General features: G+C 36.6%; 2 protein-coding genes across 2 annotated transcripts in view; both read right to left on the minus strand.

Moving 5' to 3' along the window:
• Positions 1–25,769, minus strand: part of LOC128994053 (serine protease inhibitor dipetalogastin) — a 55,518-nt gene that overhangs the window by 4,053 nt on the left and 25,696 nt on the right. Inside the window, exons 2-7 of the mRNA XM_054418269.1 lie at positions 19,913–20,044; positions 8,669–8,810; positions 7,033–7,194; positions 5,517–5,660; positions 1,362–1,529; positions 383–547 (exon numbers count right to left, since the gene is read on the minus strand). Coding sequence (XP_054274244.1) covers positions 383–547; positions 1,362–1,529; positions 5,517–5,660; positions 7,033–7,194; positions 8,669–8,810; positions 19,913–20,044 — 913 coding nt within the window. The remainder of the gene's footprint in view (positions 1–382; positions 548–1,361; positions 1,530–5,516; positions 5,661–7,032; positions 7,195–8,668; positions 8,811–19,912; positions 20,045–25,769) is intronic.
• LOC128994052 (WD40 repeat-containing protein SMU1) lies at positions 14,211–16,675 on the minus strand. Its single transcript, XM_054418267.1, has one exon. It carries the CDS (start codon positions 16,370–16,372, stop codon positions 14,840–14,842), a length of 1,533 nt encoding a protein of 510 aa, XP_054274242.1. The 5' UTR covers positions 16,373–16,675; the 3' UTR covers positions 14,211–14,839.

Genomic DNA, 25,769 nt, shown 5'->3' on the forward strand with positions numbered 1-25,769 from the left:
TTAACGGGCCATATAAAATAGATTTAACAAATTTATTATTTTTTTTACCTCTGCTTCACCTTGGTTGTGAATCTTGAACTAGGATCGTAAAGAGTCACTTTACGCCCTAGTAATGAAATAGAAATTAACTATTAAATTTTAACACTTGTACTTTTGTTTTTAACCAAAACAATAAAAGAATATTTACCCATTAATTTCCATTGATGGTAAAAAGTTGTTTTTATTTTTTTTAAAGGTTTTTTATCATTTGAATTTTTTCTTGCAGTTGGCTCCAAGTGCAATGCAATAAACACATTTTCTTCTCATTCTGTGATAGTTATGGTATATGGTAGCGGTAGCCCTATTTATAGCTAATTGACAAGTGATATAATTGCCCACTCACATGCAGGTCGCTGCCTGTAGATGACACATGCTGTTGTATGTCTTCGCGTCACTGCCACACACAGGGTCTACAGGGTTGTCAGGGCAAGACTGCTTACTGCACTTGATCAGCTTACCTCGGCACTTCTCTATGTCTACCTTCTTGACTGCTCGCTTGGACAGTAAACTGTGGAAGAGAATTGTATGATCTATTTTTGTTATAAGCTAGACAAAATAAATTACTTAGTTGGATAATGGTTTGTAAAAAACAGAACTAGAAAATCAATTATTAAAGTTGATATCATGATACTTCATCATTCAAAAACGTTGTGAAAGATAATTGACTCTCCTGCCAAGTATAAAACAACAGTATGTGTACACCATGGAAGACATTATGCTCAAGTTTAAAACCATATCATCTGTCCTCTTTGAAATAAACGTTTGTACCAAATTTCATTGAAATCGGATTATTTTTGCTCAAGTTTTCACGCTTACAGACAAATATATATATGAATTTGAACAGAATATGTTTTTGGCCTCTGGGGACCTCAAATTGGTCCTGGGTTTGAATACCAAGTACCATGAGATCCGTGGGTCTTAGCATGAGACCCACAGTAATAGCTTATTCCCAATATGGGAAATTCGTTAAAACTCAGAAACAAAGTTAATGGTCAAATAGATCATATTAACACATTTTTGGTGACACTCCTCAAGGGGGACGGGCCCACTAGGAGTGAGAGGAGATTCTTAAATGTAAGCATTGGTTTGTATGCATTTTTAATTAAAGATCCTTATTTAGTTAGTAAAATACAATGCAGAAAATCCAAACCAAACGGACAAGTAAATTAACTGAGTAAAGAATGGTATCTGTTCAAAGATTTCTTGAATTGGCAATTTTCAATCTTTGAAAAAATTAGATGTTTACTGCAGAGCATAAAACCAGTACGATAGATTATTTAAAACAAATAAATAAGTTGACAAGAAAGCTATGCATTCCTCACCCGCAATTGAGCATCTTGAGTTCACACTCGCTGCGGTAAATGTTTCCGTCTGATCCGCAAGTGAGGCGTTCTCTCTCTCCGGCACATGACGTAGGACAAGCAGCAGCGGCCCCTGGAGTACGTTCTTGGGATACACAGAACGCCATCGGCACCTCGAACACATGTTTCCTGCAACAAACAGTGTGACGGGTGAAATTTGGCATCCTGCGCAGTAATTTAAGTTATACTTGTATGAGACTACAGCAAACAGATGTTTGTGAAATGGTATACAGTAAAACCCATATACCAAGTGTCTTAAGGGTTCAACAGTGTTTAAGGATCGTACCAGTATAAACATTTAAATTCGCCTGCAAATGTTCTAAAGAATGGAATTGAGACTTTTTAAGTGGAAAAAATTAAAGTAATAGGCCTATTGGGGGTAAAAGTACTAGGGAAAAATTGTTAAAAATGCAAAATAAAACCAAAATTTATTCTTAACCTATATATCAAGTTGGCCTTCACTCATGTAATATTATCAGTTTTACATTGATTGTGAGCAAAATATCTACTTTAAACACTTGATCCAGTTTTATAGTCTGTTTTCATACCAATCATACACTTATATGCTTGACTATGCACTTAACAATTTAACACGCAGAGAAGATTATCCAGCAATAGGATGCAGATTGCAAAACAAGCGTGATTCAATACAGACTCAACTGTCGACACTCTATCATTACTTATTTGCTGCTTGTCTAATTGTGCTGAGGATTACTTCATCATGTCAGGTAGAAAAATTTATTGGCAAAAATTACACATCGATACTGCTGTTGGTACGACCTTGAGGAAATGCAAACTAGTTTTAACCATGTAGTGTGAAATACATAATTGCCTAGAGATGCGTATGCTTACAACTCGACTGCAAACTGCAATTTAGCATCATCACTCGAATGCAAAAATTGGCCACTCAAGCATGGTTACAGAATTTTACTGGGTGTATTATATTTTTTTCATTTCAAAAATACTGTTAACTCACTAAATTGATTTTTTATGTGAATATATATTTTTAGTTACATAATAATTTTACCTTAGCCAACCAATTTTCCTGATTAGTTCCATAGGCAATTTATTAATTAATTTATTTATTTATTTGTATATAGTATACGTTTAAATGCACAATTACATCATAATCATGCCAATAAGAGGAAGACTTTTGATATGACTATGACGTTATAATACAAAATGTAAGTCTATAATTTACTAGATTTGACAAGTAACTACACAAACACTCCATAAATTGCCAGCGTTGATGACTTAAAGTTGCATAATAATTACCCTGTGAGATAAAAAATCAAATCAATGCAAATGCAAACCCACTTGAAAACAAACTATACATTTTTTATTGCAAAAACCCAATACCAGTACCTAGTCAAAAAGTGTTTGGGATCCTGATTTATGATACTATTCTTAATATTTATTAATTTTCAATGCTAAGTAGCTAGTTTGAGCACAGTTAGACTATAAATTAACCATATATGGACAACTAGCAGAGTACCCTTCCTTCGTACGGGGTTGGCATATAAGTTTAAATTGCTTATTGCAGTTATACTCAAGCTTTGCGTTTGCAATGGGGGAGGACAAAGTATGATAAAATTTGCTTCTTTAAATTGACGGTATACTATGGTATTACACATCTGCCATAGCCATAGTGTTCTACCTCTTCACCTAAACAATAAAGAAAAATAATGTATTACAAATTTTAAAAATCACAAATTATTCATGACATTAAAAACATAAACATAACTGTAAACAATCCTACTTTGACAGTTCTCATTGCGTATCACAGTTGTTTGTTGCTGCTTAGTTCAAATTAGCTGTTTACATAAATGCAAAAAAAATAAAGTGCTGCACCCTGTTGGTAAATCTTATAACTTTTTAATGCTTTTGTATATCATAGAACCAACTTTTTTAGTTGAAACAGCTGACTAAATTATTTAATTCCCTTTAAATATGAATACTCATAAGGTTAACATGGGGAATTACAGAGCCACTGGGGCGGAGCCCGAAAGGATTTTTGAGATAAGAATATGCGTATATGTTAATCGGGAATGTAAGCTATCATCATGCCAAATTTCAGCCCAATCCGTCCGGTGGTTTATGCGTGATTGAACTTCAAACAAACAAACAAACACACAAACTTTCACATTTATAATATTACTAGCTGTAACCCGCGGGCTTTGCCCCGTTTAACTTCTTAATTTTCAAGATTATCTCGTTCGCATGGCTCAATCACGTCCTGGTTGAAGTTTGTTCGCTATGCTCACTCACCTTTAGGTTGGAGCTCGTTCGCTACGCTCACTCACCTTTAGGTTGGAGCTCGTTCGCTGCGCTCACTTGCCTTCAGGTTAGCTCGTTCGCTACGCTAACTCGCCTCCAGGTTGAAGTTCGTTCGCTACGCTCACTCACCTTTTGGTTGCAAATTAGCTGTTGTCATAAATGTAAAAGAAATGTAAAGAAAGAAAGATGTGCTGCACCCTGTTGGTAATTTTTGTAACTTTAATGCTATTGAACATCACAGAACAGAACCAACTTGTTTAATTGAAACAGCTGTTAATATTCAATAATTTCATTTCTCATAAGGTTAACATGGGAAACTCCAGAGCCACTGGGGCGAAGCCCGAAAGGATTTTTGAAATAAGAATATGCCTATATGTTAATCGGGAATGTGAGCTATCATCATGCCAAATTTCAGCCCAATCCGACCAGTATTTTTCGCGTTCACTTGTCACAAACATACATCCATCCATACATCCATACATCCAAACTTTCTCATTTATAATATTAGTAGGATTAAGATTTATAATATTACTAGCTGTAACCCGCGGGCTTTGCCCCGTTTAACTTCTTAATTTTCAAGATTATCCCGTTCGCATGGCTCAATCACGTCCTGGTTGAAGTTTGTTCGCTACGCTCACTCACCTTTAGGTTGGAGCTCGTTCGCTACGCTCACTCACCTTTAGGTTGGAGCTCGTTCGCTGCGCTCACTTGCCTTCAGGCACAAAATATTATTTTCTGTGCTTCAGGTTAGCTCTTCGCTACGCTAACTCGCCTCCAGGTTGAAGTTCGTTCGCTACGCTCACTCACCTTTTGGTTGCAAATTAGCTGTTGTCATAAATGTAAAAGAAATAATAGTGCTGCACCCTGTTGGTAATCCTTGTAACTTTAATGCGATTTAACATCATAGAACAGAACCAACTTGTTTAATTGAAACAGCTGTTAAGACTCAATAATTTCATTTCTCATAAGGGTAACATGGGAAACTCCAGAGCCACTGGGGCGGAGCCCGAAAGGACTTTTGAAATAAGAATATGCCTATATGTTAATCGGGAATGTGAGCTATCATCATGCCAAATTTCAGCCCAATCCGACCAGTATTTTTCGCGTTCACTTGTCACAAACATACATCCATACATCCATACATCCATACATCCAAACTTTCTCATTTATAATATTAGTAGGATTAAGATTAAGATAAGATTACTTCTTAGAGAGAAGCTAATGCAATGTCCGTTACATTTCATTGGTTTAAACATAAACTAGAACGGGGAGCGAGCTCGTTTAGTGGTTAGAGTGCGGGTCCAAGTGGTCCCGGGTTCAAATCCCGACACATCACCAATGGATTTTATCTAAGTGATAATGCTACATCTCCTAAGCCTGAAGTAATGTGAAAAATAATCCAGGGCTCGTGCCTGGAACACTTTCTTTGTATATCATAGAACCAACTTTTTTAGTTGAAACAGCTGACTAAATTATTTAATTCCCTTTAAATATGAATACTCATAAGGTTAACATGGGGAACTAAAGAGCCACTGGGGTGGAGCCCGAAGGGATTTTTAAGATAAGAATATGCCTATATGTTAATCGGGAATGTGAGCTATCATCATGCCAAATTTCAGCCCAAGCCATCCAGTGGTTTATGCGTGATTGACCTTCAAACACAAAAACAAACAAACAAACACACAAACTTTAACATTTATAATATTAGTAAGATGTCTGCCTTTTTTATAGCAATTAATGCTTTATGTTAAAGTGTTTTATTTGATTTGATTTGTAGGAAGTTGAGAGAGAGGTTATAACTAATAAGACGTATCACAGCCTGTTACCGTGAGGCATTACCCGCAGTTTTTGGCCTTCATGCGGCAAGCGTTGGAGTAGATGTGTCCATCGGATCCACAAGTAGGCTTGGAGACTCGCCAGCAAGACTCTCGGCAATGTCTCGTAGTCTGACAGTGCTTCTTGGACGTCCTAACCACACCTTGGCTGAAACAAGAGAGATTTGTTGAGGCAAAGAGGAATATTGAGTGAGGTTAAGTGCATAAACAATAATGGATTGTAAACATTTAATTCATATACAACAACGCCAAAATAAATAAATTTGTTAGAAGAGAGAGGTTCTGGGTTTCAAAGGTAGAAAGCATTTAAAACATTTGATATTTTCAACATGTTTTTGTATAAAATTTCAACTCCTCCCAAAGAGTAAAACTTTAGTCATAGTATCACAAAGAATGATACTAATGGTAAGTAGAAATACTAAAAAATAAAACAAAACACAATATATTAAATTTTACCTGATTAAAAGATAGGGCATTTGCCAGGAATTGTTTAGGAAATTGATAGGAATCGCCATTTCTCGAGTGAAAATTTATACTTCTGAGATGTTTATGTGTCTCTATGGACTAATTGAAAGGTAGGCATGCTTTCCTGTCAATTTCCAAAATAATTTTAATTTATTAATTGGTGTGCATAAATAGGCCTACACTTTGTTTTTTTCAATGATTTCTTCATGACAAACAAATTCATGATGCAAGGGGGACAAGGTTGGTTCAAAAGTATTTAAGCGGTTAAGATTGGATTTCATTTTAAATATCGACAAGCTGCTATACCCGTGCTTTGCAACGGGAAGAAAATGTGACCTAAAGAGCTATAAATTGGTGCTGATGTGTGTTTTAAAATACAGCAACTCTATGATTTAGTTTAAAAATATAGGCTAAACTGATTTTAAAAGCGTAAGCCTACCTACTACTTTCAACCCCATTCTTTTGAAGCTAAAAAATCCGTAAGAATATGACAACATACCTTAGTGTAGTAATAGCATCAATTGCTTCATATTGATGCTTCATGAATAACATGTTTTACCACAATTCTTCAATTTTAGTTAAGCCTCTTTACATGTAGCTAAATATAAATTAAAATATGAAACTTTGATCAATACTTTACGAAACGTATACAACCTCACTTTAAAACCAAACATAACCCACCTCAATCTACATAAAGCAGCACAAACATATTTTTCGAGTAAATAAACAAACACCAGTTCATTGTACTGAACAGCTGTTTCATTAACTAAATTAAATTAAATCACTTAAACATTGGAATCAGCCTGTGGGGCAGAGCCCCTAGGAAATACGTCCATTTCAATACTTTTCGGCAAATCTACACACTCTAAGCTTCATTTTGATGTGCCATATGCCTATACTTTTATTTGGTAAATGACCTTAACCGTTTACATAAAATTTGATTGTATCACTTTAATAATATAATAGATTCTTCCAAACAACATGCTACTGAGGTGACAAAAAACAGGCCCTAGCAGTAGCAGTAGTATAGGACTGAGGCTAGTTATTCCACCTACCCGCAGGTCAGCAGCTTCATCTGGCAAGTGTGAGGGTAGACGTTACCATCAGACCCACAGACTGGCCCGTCCATGGGCGCTTGGTCACAGTTGACTGGGCAGTTCTCTCTGTGCGCAGAGATGTTGTTGCACGGCCCCAGATGTGACAGGCCGATCCCTAACCTGCAACACAGCAGACGACAAACCATCAGGAGGATGATCAGCTGTAACCAGTCTTGTATTCAAAGTAAACATAGTTCAATAAGCCTGTCAGAGGGTTCGCTAATTTGTTATACTATTTGATACCAAGGAAATCAATATAGCTTTTTGATGATTTAAAACTGGACCCAGATGATCTTGTTAGGCTTTTAATAAATGGTCCTGGCTAAATAGCAGGTCTTAGTCAGTGACAAATAAAAGCTTCACAATTAAGGCATCTCACTCATTTCTAATCAACTTTTCTTTTACTCATGAATATATATTAGTGATAAAAACCTGAACAATTGGTTAAAACTGCAGCATTGAGTCACTAAATGTTATGATTAAGGTATTTTTCTCTACTATTTTTCATGCTAGGATAGATGATAAGTACTTTAGGAATGTTTCAGCAACAATAGGTCGTTCCTTTAGTTAGGCGTGTGGAAACTTTTTGCTGTATTTTGTAAGAAAATCATATTTTACATTTACAGCAACACATTTTCTTCAGTGGCTCAACTGAATTGAGTTTTTCTTATTCTAAAACAAGCTTTGAAGATGGTTTTTTTCTCTTATAAATGAGTAATCTACAGATATATAAATAACAAAACTGAAATTTAAAACCCAGCAAACATTGTTATGTATAGTTTAAAACAGCAGTTCTCAACCTCTGTGGGGGGCATGGAAGGGTTTCAGGGGGGGGGCATGAGCCCTCCTAGAAAAATAATAAATTACAAATAACAAACAAAGCAAAAATGATATTTAATCACATTACCTTATAAAAAATTGGATATTGTTAGTTTTACAAAGAGGGATGTCGCAATTAAATATGATATATGAGATTAATATGGTGGGTAGGGGGATAGTGGTATGAGGAAATTTCAGGATACTTTTGCTAAAAAAAAGTAAAAGGTTGTAAAAGGTTCTAAGGCTCTTAAAAGGTTGAGAACCCCTGATTTAATACATGATTTTCTACCTTTGATGATAAAAACTTATGGCAATGTTGAAAAATAAAATAATGAAACTAAATTGACACGAAGATTGTGAAAACTAGTTGCTATCTCATGCAGTAGTTTTGTAATTTGTTATATGTATATGTTATGCAATAGAATAGTATTAGATAGCGCTTGTTTCAAAGGGGTGCACAGTTGAATAATATTCCATCATGTTTTCTAGAGACAATTATTTGTTGATTGATCTAAACTACCATACCTATTTTGAAAAAAATTTATAACTGAAGCTACATATTGTATTACTGGTGAAGTTTACCTTAGCATAACTTTCTCCAGAATATAGGGAATCAGAGTACTGTGAAGGAGAGGTAAGCCCCAGCCAGTTTTCAGATGCTTAGAGTTTTAAAAGTCAACCAAAGCAATTTATCTAATTTAAATATAGAAATTGTTCAGGTTGTTGGAAATATAGTTCTATATAAATTTAAAGTAATCTGAGATAATTTTCTCACCTACAGATCTCAACTTGCAGCATGCATCTATTGAGGTAGGTTCGGCCGTCTGTGCCACAGACAGGGTCGAGCTCTTTGCCGCAACGATGTTCACACTCCGAACCCTTCGATCTCTGACATCCGTCGGCATTCACTGTCACTCCTGTAAATAACAGTGAAGAATTTATAAATGATTAAAGTGTGTTGCTAAACTAGGGGTTGGCGTCTCAAGACTTTGGGGACGGGTTCAATTCCTGGCACATTCACAACACCATATGGGTTTAGACTGCTTTCCCTCAAAATGTTTTAGTACTTCATGTAATTCCCCTTTATAAAAATGCTATCAGCTAGACAGGAACAAAAAGCATTTATTCATAACTAGTAGTACCATTGACTTTGGATACTGAAGAAGTCATTTAATCTGCATGGACCAGCTAAAGATTAAAGCTGTTTAAAAAATAACATAGGGTGAGTGCACCAATGAGTGATCACCATATAAAAAACCCATGAATGACCGTTTCATATGAAAAAACATAATATTTTACAACTTCTGTTTTTTTTTGTCTATCACAAATTGTCTTAATAAAAGCTGTTTTTAAGTCTTTGAGGATGGGGCTTTGCTAGGGCCACTCTTTGTGACCTCAGAAAGGCCTTTGACATGGTTGATCATGACACTCTCCTGGGAAAGTTATTATGGTGTTAAGGGGAAACTTTTTTAACTTTTTAAATCATACCTGACTGGGCGTGGACAGCTGGTTTGTATAAACGGTAGATGATCCAGTGTACACCAATCGACCCATGGTATACCTCAGGGCTCAATGATCCCTTACTTTTTAATAAGATGCTAAATGATCTCCCTTTGTGTTTGGGGCAACTTGTCATCCGTTACGCAGATGATACTACTCTCTTTGAAGCTAGCAATGAGCTGGCGAGATCTTGAGAAAGCCATGAAACGGTCTCTTGAGGGGGCATCAGCCTGGTTCCAATAAGCAAATAACTTTTTTCTAAATGAAACAAAGACTAAGTCGATAATCTTTAGCCTAACATAATGTAAAATCTTTCAAACTTCTAGTCTTACATCTTGACAACAAAGTAAAATGGAATGAACAGATTAGCCATGTTTGTGTTAGACTTTCCAGAGCTCTGTGTCTACTCAGAAGATTGAGATATTTTGTACCAAAAGACTGGTTGAAAACGAAAACTGCTTATTGCTTTCTTTCAGAGTATTTTATTGTATGGCCTAGGCCTAAGGCTCTGGGGTCAAGAGAGTTCTCCTCTTTCAAAAGAAAGTGTTAGAGTAGTAGCTGGTGCTTACTTGGATCATTGTACACCAATATTTGTAGCTGAAAACATAATGACGGTTTGTAACATTTATATTTTACAGTCTTTGCACAAAATCAAGAAGGAGTGGGATTCTCTTGAGCTAAGAGGCGACATCCATTCCTACAATAGGCCTACACGTCACAGGAAAAATTATCTTAATTTACCACATGTTATATTAAGTAAGGTTCAGATGTCAAATGATGTTCTTAGGGTCTTTATTTGTACCCCAAATTCAATAAAGGGGTTGGGGGGTTCCTTTTGGCATACCCTTTATGAGTGAAAATTTAAAAACGTACGTTTTCAGGAAAAGCACTTTGCAAATTTTTTTCCCCTTTTTTCAAAACTTTTATTATTATTTTTATTTCATTAACATTTGAAGTTTCATAAAATGTCCATGGTAACGCAATATCTTTGGTATTTTTTTAAAAAAAAGAGCATCTTTAGTGGAAAAACACAAAATCCTGTCACGACCATAACAGACGTTTAAATGAATATTAAAAATAGTTAATATTATTTTTATAACTATGTCTTGCTATAAACTAATTTACTTTTATGACCATTATACAATAAAAAGGTCACTGAGCTTTTGGTATATTTGGTCTTTCTAGAAAAAAATAAAAAAACTCCAAAAATTGGAAAAAAGCCAATAAAATCTTTTTAAGTTTGTATAACTCCGAAAAAACTTACCTGAGACCCGAAAAATCATTACGTTTGTATAGAGGTGTGCTTATTTTGTGAATAAAACATTGAAATATGACGATATTTTAATTTTTGAAATTTTTATGATAGAAATCATAAACGTGATGGTCAGGGACAAGCGGTACGGTCGTGAATTTTCTGAAATAATCTAAATCTTTCTAAACAATCCTTCAATTATACTGTTAGTTATAATAAAATAAGTGTTTCAATTGAACTAAACTGTAAACAAATTACAATTATATTAAAGTTATTGTCACGACCAAACACACTATAATCCATAAGGCTGGATTGGTCGTGAAAAAACCCACGATGGTCGTGAAACTTTGGTCGTGAAATTACGTGTTATTTGGCTCTGTTCTGGCGGTAGCCCTGCACCTCATGTTCGAGGATACAAAGTGGACTTCTAGGTTAATCTAGCAATTGAAATATCTTATAAACAAAAATTAACACCATGTCTACTTCATCGAATGACTACGTACGGTCATGGACACACCAAAATTACAAAAAACACAATCTTTCCTTTATTAATCTTGTAATTCCTCCTTTCAACTCGAAACGACCGGCACTACAATCCTGACGTACACCCCGAACTAGTCTCTAAAACCAACTGACTCCATCGACGCCAGGCTTGCCACTGTCGTGCTCCAAAGTTGAAAATTTTTCCCAAATGGTCGTGACGCCAAATCGAGGGACAGACTTATTTTGTCATGGTAGTCAGTTTGTAATGACAATAAAATTATAATATGCTCCTTTTTTGTAAGTTTAATAACCATTGATGACATAAAAATATGGCTTTATATATTTCGGCATGAATAATTAGTCTAAAAACAGCGTGAAAGTTGGAAAATGTACCCTAGGGACACGTCATGGTCGTGAATTTCGAGACTTTAAAAATACGAAAAAAATACCTAGAACCTATTTAAAACCAAATAAATGTGTGTAACATGTTGCCCCCGTCCCAAACAATATTAAAACACATAATAATAAACTACAAATCCAGTATCTACGAAGTAAAAGGCCAGGGACATGAAAACGTACGTTTTTAAATTTTCACTCTTATACAGGGTTAAAGAATTGTTTTTTATCTAAAAGAAGACTATGTAAGTAGATTTTTTTTTATTTTTAAACCAAGTGAAGTGTGCTGTTTTGTTTCTCTTACTGGAGGGTAACGTAAATTAAGACACGGAGAGAACCTGATTGGGTTTTTTACCCCCCAGACCACCGATACACCCGCTTGCAAAATTCAAAAGGTAATAGTACCTTCTACCCGCACCGCACGTGTCTGATGTCATTTTTTTATGTATTTGTGTTTTGGCCAATTTAATGTTTAATGTTTCGTGTACTTGTGTTATTTGTGAACTTTCAACCTCATGACGACCAATCCATGGATGGGATAAATCAATGCAACCTTGACCTGAAGATGTGTTTATAAACACGAAACAGCTGCAGTCAAACAACTACAATCGAGGATCACTTGACGGATAGGTACCTAGGTAATTTAAACCTTTTGTTTTATGTATCTTATCCCATTGAATGCATAGAGGGGGCCGGTCGTGGCCAACATTCTACCTGTAGGATCAGATCCATGCTGGGGCGTTAACAAAGTGAGTAGAAGGTACTACTGCCTTCTACCGGCGCTGCACGTGTCCGATGTCGTTTTACTACCTTCTACCGGCACAGCACGTGTCCGATGTAGTTTTTTGTGTATTTGTGTTTTGGCCATTTTAATGTTTTGTGTACGAATTTTATTTGTGAACTTTCAACCTCATGACGACCATTCCATGGATGGGATAAATCAATGCAACATTGCCCTATAAACATAAAACAGCTATAGTCAAACAACTACAATTGAGGACCACTTGACGGATAGGTACCTAGGTAATTTAAACCTTTTGTTGAAAAAATCGGTGATCCAGAGGCTATACCATAAAAATTAAATAAAGATACATAGTTCCATAGGTGGCATGCGGTTGCTACAAATAAATGATTGTAAACAGTAGCCTACCTAGTTCTGTAATGAGGAATAAGCAGCGTAGACAAACCAGATCGGATACCCTTGCGCCTCATTCACACAAAATTATTTGAAGGATATTGGAGTTCCAAGATTGATAGCAGAACGAGTTCGATTGAAGTAGGCCTAGGCCTATTCAGATTAGAAGTTAGCCTATTCAGATTCTAATTGCCTAGTCATCTAATTTCATAATCATTTATTCATTCAGTTTAATTTAGTGTCGTCATAACTAAGGTTGAACAAAAATCTATCCTAATACAATAAAATAGCTTAATCATACTAATTTATCATTTTGTTGCCAAAGCCATAGTCGTATTGACCACAATGTTAATGTTGCAGTCGTTGAAGTGTGGAAACACAGGTGATTTGACCAGTAAGAGTTTAATATGAAACGGTAGGAGTCGTTGCATCTTTTTCAGTGTGTGAATAGCGGCAAATACTCTTTTACAAGTAGGCTATTTTATCCTATTACGTTGTCAGTTCAGTATAATGGGCGGTGTGAATAGTAAAACCAAGACTTTTTAAATGGCATATAGAACATTTACAGCTTGCTAAAAATCAGACAAAGTATTCAAATTTAAGATAGGCCTAAGTTTTAATTTATACTAGGATTTTAGGAGACAGCTCCAAGCTGTATCTTAACCTACTTGTTGCATTTGTTTTATTATTTTTTTCTATATTCCCTACACTTTCTTTTAAATTAGCCTACAGTAAAACTATTGATTAGCCTAAATATCCACATGGTAGGGTCCCAGAATTGTCCATTGTTGGATTAGATTCGGAACACGCATAATACAGGAAACATAAGTTAATGCTGAAACATGCATATATGTCCTTATAATCCTTAAGCATGTCCTTATAATCCTTAAGCATGTCCTTATAATCCTTAAGCATGTCCTTATAATCCTTAAGCATGTCTTTATAACTTAATATTTGTTAAGTTACTGATGATGGGTAGACTTCCGTATCTGTGTGAGGAGAGCAATGCTCAAACTCACACACACGCATACACATATTAACAAGAAATTGACGATTCCCCTGTCTACGAGGACGGCAGAGAAGACATCGATGGTAAATGGTAAATGGTAAATGTTGGTACAAACAACCGAATTAAAATATCGGTTATTCGATTGTTTCATTCGATATATATCGTTTGGTTAGTTAGGTCAGGTTAACCTTACCTAACCAACCAAATGATATATCGAATATTCGATGTATGGAATAATCGTTTACCTATATTGATCGATATTTTCATTCGGTTGTTAGTGCCAACAGCAACAGAAGTCTACCCGGGACTAATACTAAAATTAGGTACTGAAAGTGAGAAGTTTTGTCAAGTTCAAAAATCAATGAAAACTGTATATCTGGCTAGATTCGATAACTTAGTGTCTTCAGTCTGAGTAAAAGCACTGTTACCTATTGATAATGTAGCATATTATTACAAAGGCTTATGCTTGGACATTTTTTTGTGTAAAATCAGTAAGAAATAAGGGAAAGTTACCTGAATTAAATTACGGTATACATGTTCAGTTAAAACACTGCATTTATTTGAAATCTTTGTTGGTTCTGAATTCAACACTAGTCCAAGTAACTTACATAATACACAAATTAACACAAAATTGACTCTATTGGGTTTGCCTTTAAAGTGTACAATTAATTGGATAAGGTAATCTTTGAAAACTAGGCTAAATCAGCAGATGGAAAATATTTCTAGGTTGATTACCAACAAAACAAACAAAATATCTGAATAGGATAAGTTACCTACTAGTAAGATTAAATAACCTTTCAAATAAAAATGCAGATTGGCAAATTAAAAAGGAAAAAAATAATAAATTAGGCTAAAAACTAGCCTAATTGTGCTTAAGAAACATTTTCCTATGAACCTCAAGTAAGTTAGGCCTAACAACAGTGTTTTACCTTTATACTTAATGCACAAAACCATCTTAAATAAACCTCCCAAAAACACAAAAATAGGTAGATACAAATAAGGAAATTAGCCCTAAAAGCTTGTGTGAATTGGGGCAGTGTCCAACTGCATGATAGGCCTACTAAGGTTTACGGTAATTGAAATAAAAAAGTAGGGAGGTCTATCCATTTTTACCTCAAAAACGCTGTCAGGCAGTCAAATAACTCAACAAAAAAAAAATACCTAACTTAACTTAAGGTTTCCAAAGTCTCAACAGCCCGTCTTCACTGTATGTGCAAAGCAGGTTTTGGTGAGGATGGTGTGAAACGCCAATGACATCTTTTTCATGAACATTTAGAGTCCTTTCCAACTTTCCTGAAGAGATAGAGAAGCAGTAGAGCACCATGTCTTCACCCACACAATAGATCCACTCTCCACGAGGAGAGAGACTGCAGCAAACAAAATCACCACCTTCTCGCTTACCACTTGAAAATGATCGTACAATCTGTCCTTGCATATTCATGATTACAACAGTATCAGTTCTGTTGCATACAACAAAATGTTCTTGATTTTTAGGCAACAGATGGATACTATTTACAGCAATATCCGCAGCTCCTAGCGACTTAAAGGTGCTAGTACACTCGGTGGATTTTATACTCCAAACCTTCACCGTTCCATCACTGCTTGCGCTAAGAAGGCTGTGACCATCTCCGCTGAAAATGACTTCATTGACAAATGAACTATGTCCACGAAACTCCTTTAGAGTTTTACCAGACTTTAAGCCATGGATTTTAATTGTAGTATCAAAAGATGCGCTTAGTATTTGGCTATTGTCTCGGGAAAACTGCAGACAAGTTACACCTTTAGAATGGGCTTTTTCAAATTTGCGTAGACACTGGCCAGTAATTATTTTCCAGACTTTGATCTTCCCATCTTGAGCACCTGAAACCAACATCTCGGAATCCCGACTGAATGATAAGCATAACACCGCCTCCTCCATCATCATGAAATTGTCTTGAGCTTGGTATTTCAAATCCTTTCTGATCTTGCCAGTTGTAAAGTTCCACACTTCAATGAATCCATCTACACTTCCTGTTACTAAGAACTGACCATCTGGTGAAAACTTGGCACTTTCAATGTGTGACTTGACACCAAATTTAATCTGCTTTGACAGTTGGGTGGGACATTTCTCCTCGTCTTGTTCTCGGACAGCGGCTTTACCTCTAAACAAATCAATAGTTGTGCCAGGGGGGAGTAGTCCCTGATGTTGCTGCCATTTGAGTGCTTGGCCCAACAAAGCTAATAATCGACTGGATGGTACTACTGACACTTCACCAGATAATGACTGTGCAATTGCTGCCCTGCGTTTTTCTTTGCTTTGGCCTTCAGGATAAGCTTCTCGAGGATCAAAATAAGATCTAGCCAACAAATTTTCTAGGTGAAGATATCGCTCAGATTCTTGCTGCTTTAGGACAATCATAGGATCTGTTTGTCTGAGTAGGGACCTAGCCGCTCCTAGTTCCCTTAACTCTATTAGTTCCAAAACAACCTGTTCATAAAGATCAATAAGCTTTTTATCTGGTAGTTTCAATGATTGAACTGCTTTTAAAACTGTGTCCCAATGACCATTGTTTATATCTGAGACAAAACTGTCAACACTGTCAACAGTATTGAGTGAGACACCAGTTTCTTCTTGTAATGTTTGAAGTGTTCGTGTAAGATTCGACTCCTTTAAATATTGTTGAATTAAACGAACGACATCAGCTGATTCTATTTCGATAGACATAGCAGAGGACAATAGTTTTTAAAGCTTAAATAAGAAATCACCAACTTATCCTACTGATGTTCAAACTTTGAGTTGATAGTAGACAGTCGGACTACTAAAGTTACAAACCGCCTGTCACTAGTTTATACGAGTCTCTCTCTATTCTTCACGATGAAACCATTATTCACGAGGCTATTAATTAACACAACATGTGATAACCAAACACAGGGTAAATCGGCAAATGAATACTGGTAATTAATTATTGTACAACTGAGCAAGATCAACAAAACTAGAAGTAAACTTAGTAGAAACCAAGCAAGCAACGATTTCGGTTTGGTTAGGTTATGGGTTATGTAAACAAACAGTAGTAACAACGGAACAACACAAACAAAACGAACGGCGCAGGCAACCGGCAACGCCACCGATCAGTGTTGCCAACAGTTTTTTTTTTTACTACCCTTGGTCATCGCAAAAAATTAACCTTATTTGAATACCCTCAAATCGAAAAAGGAAAAAGTACTCATGAAATTACCCTAGAATTAATCTGTTATGGTTATATAGTCAATGCTGTTAGTAACTAATAACTTAATTTTCTTGTTCAGGACTAAACTTCAAGCATTAATAAGGAAGCCCCGATTATTATGGCAAAAGGCAAAAACACTTGACAAAGAAGTAAAACCAGACTATGTCATCGGTAGTTGAATATGTATACCAAACATCTATCATGTATGTATAGTGCGTGATGATGATTGATACCAACTCTTACCATCCATAGTAAGATAGTGAATATCGATGGTTGACGCTCATCGATCCCACTGCTTGTACAGTTCGGCCAAAACTTGTATGCGCGCGGACGATTTGTAGTTGCTAAAAGCCGTTCTAAAACATTACAGGTACGTATTGGGCATTGCTGGGGGTAGGGGTGAGTGAGTAGCAAGACACAAATGCCAATGAATACACAAACTATAGTTTGTGTATTCATTGCAAATGCTTTCACAAAAGTACCCCCGCCACCCGCCATCCCCCCTCGCACGACCCGTCCAGAACGGGGTCGCGCACACAGAAACTTTGGCCAAATTGTACCCTTGCCCTTGCCACTTTGTATGAAATTGTATACTGTACATACAAAGTGTACTACCATAGATAAAACATACTCCTCAAGGAACTACGATATGTTTAAATTATTCAATAATACAGTAGTTTGGTAGTTTGGATTTAAATTACCACCAGAAATAAATAAAAACATGTTTTATAACAAAATAACAGTCCTTGTAGTTTGTCGTTGAGTAAAGTTTTCCCAGTTTTACCTTCGAAAATAATTTTAGCTTGAAAAAATAACCCCATATAAATTACTCTTGAAACGGGTAGGTAATTTCCCTTGAATTGGCAACATTGCTAACGATCGCGCGCACCCGCATCAATTTACTGTAGTGTCATCATTATAGTTTTCCTAGTTTGCTAATTGGCACACTTAGCTTTGCCATGCAGTTCTGCTGTTCAATATATGGTTACCGGAGGTTTGACAATTAATTGTGCAAGCATCGATTAAATATTTTAGTCTAAGGCAGTAGGCTTTAGAACTATTTATTATTTACAGGTTTCTGTCTTATGATGATTTGTTTGTTATTCCTAGATGTCCTGATTATCTATATAAATAAAATTAGAGTTTTGTCTGTACATTGCTCAGAATCATAAACTTTTAGGTTTTTTTACGTTTTATACATTAAAGAAACCGAAACAAGTCTCATCTAAATTTCTGTCTGTCTGTCTTCCTGTCTGTCACGGCCCAAGATCCATTTTACGCGGCCTACTCCTGAAAAACGAGAGTACCTATCAAGTTCCAAATCATTTTAATGTATTCACCGGATTGGCGAGATTGTCTTTAGCCATTAAAATATGGTGTCACTACTTTGTAAATAAAATGACGGACGTTTAAAAACCCAATTTTGTGCAATTTTTTGTAAACTTTTCCCAATGTTTATCACATACTAGTGCCCGTTCTACGTACGGGGATCTTATAGTAGTCAGTTGAAACCTTCTTATATTAAGATTAAGAACAGCAGTTAGTTTGCATATTTGCAGATATGCTGGAAAAACCATTATATATAAACCTTCGCAAATACAGTATCTGACAGTTCAAGCCAAAATAAATGCTTCGCAATTAAATGTCACCCGGATCGTTATGGTCCATATGTCCAATGATTAAACTAAAAAATGTTTTATAGATCCATGAAGCGTAGCCCTAAAGTAGGCCTATAATATTGAAAGTTACTTTCCACATCGGTTAACTACCTCAACCTCACCATTTAACACTTTATTCCGGTTGACATTTTCAGTATCAAAGGTGCTCTTGTCCATTCCGTGAAACACTGAGAAATAAGGACATTAATGCGTTACCAAAAGACATACACACAACAATCCAAAAAAGGCCACGAACTATTGATACATAAACATAAACAATATAAAGGCGTAAACAATTCATGATGGTTTGCCCAACAAATGTTTTACTCAAATAGGTTATCATTTTCTTAGCATACCGGGTAAGCTAAGATTTGGAATCCAGACAGAAAAAGCAAAACTTATACAGAGTTAAGACATCACTTAAATTACATACGGACGGCTCTAATAAATAAGGTGCAACACCAACGATAACTAATTTGTAAACTACAGTGATGTGTTGGTACCTACGTAAAAATGATTCTAGCAGCTACCAACGGTTCTAGTAAATCCAAACCAAGTAAGAAACGTTTTACCTTGCTTAACGGATTCAGTTAATCGCAAGTGCAATAATTTGTAGGGTATCCGTAAATGAAAATAGAGATTCTTTGTGTATAAAATTGTTCTTGAGTTTTGATAACCAGTAAAAGACCTTGAATCAGTGTTGTATATGGCTGGGAAACTTGCATTTTTTAAATGAGCGTTTTCACGAGACTCGGCGCACGACCGACGCGCGTCTACGTGTCCATAGTAAAAATAAAAGTAGGCCTACCGTGTATTTATGTTTTATTCGTCATGTGTATAATAGTGTACAGTTCGTGTATGTGTTTCAAAAACTCCAAGACGCACCTAATGGGGAAGCTCAAGACCTTATTAGGACTGATGATGGCGATTTAGTTTTGCCGAAATGCACATCTCCTGTAATAGGATACGTTAGGATCGACCGGCGGACACAGGTAATTTAACCTTTTATTGATTGTCATACCGATCCGTAACAACAACAAACAACATAAAATGAAGTTGTGTAAGTTTGGCCAGCATATCTGAAAACATGCAAACCAACTGCTGATTTTATATATGAAGGTTTCAACTGAATACTAAAAGATCCCCGTGCGTAGAACGGGTACACAGCTAGTTCCTAACTATTTTCCTTGACTTACAGCAGTGACAAAAAACAGCTATAAAAAGAATATGTATGCTGCATAAGTGGATTTGATCTTCTCGCTTCTTACTAAACGCAACTTGACTGTAAGGATTAGCGTATTTAATAAACGTTATAAGATTACACTATTTTATTCTTTGTCTAGACCCAAGGTTTTTTCTTCAAAGGAAGAATAGGCTTACCTTTGCCGCAGGTTTTCTTCTTGAGCTCGCATAAGTTGCGGTATATGACGCTATCAGAACCACACACTGGGTCCCCGCCTCCAGTCTGGGGGCAGATCCGGGGACAGCTAGAGTCTCTCGCCGCCTCCACCCCTGTAAGAAATATCTTAATTAATGTAACGTCAGTTGAAAAATTAGATTCATACATGAAGTGACCTACATGATTTACTTATAAAATTGGCCACTCAATAGATTTTTCTGTTTTCACAATAAATCAGGAATGCTTCCATTTTGGGTATAATTCAGATATGACAAAACATTATTTTCTTTGCTATGGGGAAATGATTGAATATTGTTGATACACAATAATTCTTAAGCTCATTGTTTTGTCCATACTATAGTAATAAACAATTGTTTAGCCTTTTTTGGATTATCAAAATTAATTAAGCCATTGATCGTGTAGAATTGTTTTTACCAGAGGGTACGCAGATGTTGTCATGTCAACTACTTCGAGAATAATAGAAACTTTACTGCATTTAGACTTACTTTACTGCATTTTAGAATAACTCCATTTACTGCATGGATAGTAAATGGCGTATGTACTAAAATGAAAACGAGCCATGATTGTGGAATGGCGAATTAATTGTAAGTAATATTTTTTTCCAGAATGTTATATGGAACCACCGGGTGTTGATATAAAACATCAATGAATTGAATGGTCTATTTAGCAAGTGTATACTGTCAAAAGTCAATAATATTAATATAAATATATTAGATTTAGTTCAAAATTAAGCACAATAATCAATTGTTTCCTGTGAAGCATGTAAATACCAAGGCTGCTTAGATTGACAACGTGGTAAAATTTGCTAAAATAGCTATATTGTAGTGTACAGAATCCATATACTTTCGACCACTACTACTACATTCAGATAATTGATGCTAAAACATTTTTATACGTACAGTACGCTAATGACATTCTGTTTACTTGTTTCTGGGATACTACACAGAAGGTATTTGGTTACTAGGTGCAATAGGCCTATGTATCGAACATTGCATGCAGCTGGATGACGTATGACATATAGTATTTGGCGTATGGGGGTCAGAGTGTTGGTTGTATCGGTGACCCGGTTTCGTTCCGCGAGCCGGTCATGAATAAATCTCCAGCAGGAAGTGCATTGTTGCCGCTGAGCGCTAGTTAGCTGCACACCGGTAACTTCCTCGAGCATGAGCATGTTTCATGCCAATGTGTTGACTCCAACTGTATACGGTAAGCTACATGCCTTGCCACTGTTTCCGGTAAACATAAAACATTATATATCAAAATGCCCCTATGTCCACAGCACGGCCACCTTTAAAGGCGGCCGTGGTCCACAGAGTGTGTCTTCTTTTACTAATTGCCGATTAGCCGATTGACAATGATTTTTTTTTTAATTGTTGGAACTAAAACACACTAATGTACAGTAGTATGATAGAGTAAGGCACGCAAGACGTTTGACAAGCATGTTACGAGGGCAGCGGGACAACAATGATTTCTTGACATGGAGAGAAAACAAGACACACGAATTGACCTACCAGGTGCAGCGTACGTACAAGATACGCATGACTTTCTAACATCTTATATCTTGTTTAGCTCTGTCTGATTTTTAAACATTGATGTGTTAGCTGTGACGGCGAAAAATCAAATCACACTTACTGGAAAACCTCCTCAATTATTGGCAACACGAGTTTGTTACCAAATTAAATCAGAGTTTTTATGGGGAAGATAAATACGTAAAAAGGTTCATATTTCTATAAAATTCCAGTTTGTGATTAAGAAATGTATAACAAATGAATTTGCAAGGGCTTGAACGTAGTTGTTAGGCTACACATAATGTCATTTTAGTTTCTGCCACATGTATTTACATTTGCTTCCAAATTTTTTTTTAATTTACAAAATTATTGTTACCTATGCAAGGTTTTAAGTTTATGAGTCTATATAAATAAAAAATAACGAATCCCTTTTTAGCGAATTTCCCATTTAGGGAATAAGCTAAACCGTAGGTCTCATGGTAAGACCTGGACCCGGGACCGATTAACATCTTGATATGTTTATGAGTCAATATGTAATCAGACAAGTTGAAATTCGCTTAGTCTGCAGGTTTGCTGCGGCGGGGGTATTTTATGGTATTCCAGAACGATTCGAGAGCGAGTGCACCGAATTGGATGATTCTTGTTTTTGTGTTCCTTAGTGCCAGGGGAAGGTTTTTATGTAGGGAAAACTTTAATCCATCCAACCGGTATTGAATAATTTCATTTTTAAAAATAAAAAAATTGACTTGGAGCATTGAAGGAATTTTTTTTATAAAACTGTAGGATACAATAACATGTGTTAAAAAGTGTTAATTTTCAACCAAAAGGTGAGTGTGCGTAGCGAACGAACTTCAACCAGTACGTGATTGAGCGATGCGAACTAGCTCATCTTGTAAATGAAAGAGCATTTGCCTGTATGAATAAATAATATTTCATTTAATTTCATTCCATTTGACATATACTGCAAAACCACATTAGGACAGAGAACGACGTCTGTCGGGCCAGCTAGTACTATGATGAACATAAATTATGATGAGTGTAGGATGAGCTACAGACTTAAATTGGAAATCGTACAAAGTCTTATTAAACGTCTGACAGATAAATCCTTGAAACAAGTTTGTTAGTGTGAAGTAAGTAAGTAAGATGTTCAGTTTGAGAGTGTTGTTAGGACTCGTATAGCGTATTCATAGCATAGAACAACAAATTGCAAGCTAAACTTAGGTAATTGATCTTATTGGAATTTTTTTCTTCAGCTATCATGTTTTAAGTTGAGAAGATAAATCATTTACTGTAACTCTTGTTCCGAGATTCATAGTTTTACGAACATCCAGGTAACGAAACCTACGCCTATAACCAAACAAAACACCAGTACTAGACTACTGACACGTTCGAAAACATTCAGGAATAACTTGAGGTAGGAGGGGCACAACGGGGGGTGTCTGGCACTCGTCTAGATGTTTGTCTTTGGCTAGTTTTGTTGGTTCAACGTCTTCTTTGTTTCTTTACTTTTCTTTGTATCCCCTTGTTTACAAATGCATATCGTTTACAAATGCCATACGCCTTGCCTGGAGATCTACTCGTTGCATTTTAAATCGCCAACTTTTTATTCAAAATGTCAAGACCAATGCCACTTATTTCACCCTCATATTTGATCGGAGTTTCCAGAATCCAGATGGATTACTTCGGCTGAATTCATACTATAAAAATTAGCGATCCACCTTGCCACAATATGAGTGATGATGTTACAGTATCTTTGAATAAGAAACATAGATGGATTATAGTTCTCCTTTAATAATAAGTGTTACAGTCCGATCCTGAGAAAGATAGTCGCATTTTTAGGTTACAAAACTAGACCTAATTGTCCCAGGTCTTCGGGTTTGAAGTCCTTGCTTAAGAAACAACTGATCTTAGTCATTAGCAAAGCAACACAGAAGTTGCACTCGATTACGCATATCTTGCATTCATAACAGATGTAGCCTACATAAAGTGAAGTGCCGTGTGTTTAATGAGGTTAAACACTGTTAATCTTAGTTCAGCAGTGAAATATACTTAAAAAGTATAATTTGGAAAAACAAAATCAACTATAAGAGAAAGTCTTTGGGAGAGTTTGTAGCTCTTGATATAGGTAAAATAACTAGCTGGACCCAAAGAGGCCAAACTCCTAGAACTGCAGTAGGTGGTCTCTATCAACAAATGAGTAAAAGTCAACTTTCTTCGTTGCCATTTCGGGAGGTGCCCGGGGCTGAGGCGACTCGTCCACCCCGAGACGGGAGCAAACCAGAAGACCAGAACCAGTTCTAGGTAATTATGACCTCGGCGATCGCAACGCAAGGACGCACGTGTCTGTCGTCTAGGGCACGTCTTCGGCCGTCACTGGCCACTGGCGGTCTTAGACACCTTGGCGAGGATCTCGGTAAGTCAAGAGGCAAAAGTTTAAAGGCCTAGTTTACAAATGTTGCCTTTCCGTTTGGAAAAAGTGTGATAAGCTAGGGTTATATCACACTAGTGTGTTATAGACTAGTCTCGTATGTTCATCTTAAGGTAGTGAAATCACATCATGGTGAAGTGACATAAGCAAGGCAGTGGCTACTACAGTGCATTTTGCACCAGAAATGCCTGGCTTGTCAGTTCAAGTCGCTCATTTTGGTGTTTAGTCTTTCCCGAATATTGTCAACTAACCATTTTTTGCGACTTTGTACAATTATTACCCCAATACCAATATTTTTAAAATTTTTCCTCACCTCCAAACTTAAATGTTTTTAGACCACACGGCTGCCACAGCTGCAAGCTACTTTCACGGCCATTAAACCACCGTAACTGTCTCCCATGAACTCCGTCGTTTTAATTACCGATCACACCGCTCGTAAACGCGCCACCAAAGAGATATAATAGGCGCGGTGTTGGGTATAGACGATCACGTTACGCATCTCAGTGCCGCTTTGACCCCACTGGCCACACTTTTCATTCTGAAGTGACAAGAAATGCACTAACTATGGGAGGTCACACGCCTAGGCAACGTCACGGTTGGCCAGCTGACGAAGGCGACCAAAAACCATAATCTGAGATTTGGAAACGGTCTGGAATGGGTGATGCAGACAACAAGCGTGTTATATGCTGAACGGTTACTGGCAGACAATATGAGAAAACGTAGACACATTGTTGTACGGTGTGCGGTGTGCACTAACTGTGGATATGCTCCTGGTAAATACCTCGACATGGGAACTTGACAGTGGTCCAGGGCACCAACCACCAACCACCAAATACACCTCAATGTATGGGGTAAACAGACAGATCTTGCAAGTCGATGAACTATTATGAACTAGTCATAAACTAGTTTCAGGTTAATTATTGAAAAACTGGATGAAGACAATAAATCTGGTTTATGGCAACAGTCCCGCCACTCATAATATCAGATGACCTCTCAATAACACGGTACTTCAACAAGTATGAAAAGTTATAGTTTCTGTTTTGTATAGGAAACACTGAAGCTTCTTGCTAAACAAACAACACTTACAGTAGTATCAGAGGTCAAAGATCTTGGAGTCAGTGACCCAACCTCTAACTGACAATATGTAAACAAATCGTCTGGAAGGTCAAACGTGTCTTTCATTCGCCAGAGCCCACTCCAGTTGACCAATGGCCTCAATGACCTCTCTGTTGCAATTCTTCTGAGAAATGACCATTTCACATTCTAAACCGAGTGTCCGCGAGGATAGCGGTCCTATAATTGTCACCTTGAGGCTACAAATTTATATTTTTAAACAGCGCTTGTCACGTTCCTCATACGTTTGTAGGAAACGATTTCCGACCACGGAAGAAACGGTAGAGGTGACACATTTTCGTGGTTTTCAAACAGTGAAATTTTAAAGCCTACTGATCAATCGAAATAAGGCACATTGTCTCTGCTAATTTTTCTCATCAATCAATATTCAACTTACGAAGTGTGATTAACTTGAGTAACCCTCTGCTTGTCACTAAAGGGCATAGACTACTTATCTGTATGCTGATCCAAAACACTGAAGTGCCCTTATTAGTAAGTTACGTAATAAGACCGTGGTGCCTGCAAACAATAGAGTGCAAACGGCTGGGCACAAAGTAAAAACATCTATCATTTTCAATAATTAAAGATACTCCGGGACACTACCAGAGTTTACGTTTTTGATATTTTCATCATGCTGATTTCATTTCCAGCGCAAGCCCTTTTTCCATTCTTGGCTGAAAGTCTTTGTGGATGAAAATGTCACATAACAGTTGCAAATAGAAAATGTGACACTACAAGGAGGTTAAAAACTATTTACGTAAATTAGTT

This window comes from Macrosteles quadrilineatus, unplaced genomic scaffold (genome assembly GCF_028750875.1).
Source record: "Macrosteles quadrilineatus isolate MER2022 unplaced genomic scaffold, UCM_ALF_1.0 Scaffold_5__1_contigs__length_97177068, whole genome shotgun sequence".
NCBI classification, from domain to species: domain Eukaryota; kingdom Metazoa; phylum Arthropoda; class Insecta; order Hemiptera; family Cicadellidae; genus Macrosteles; species Macrosteles quadrilineatus.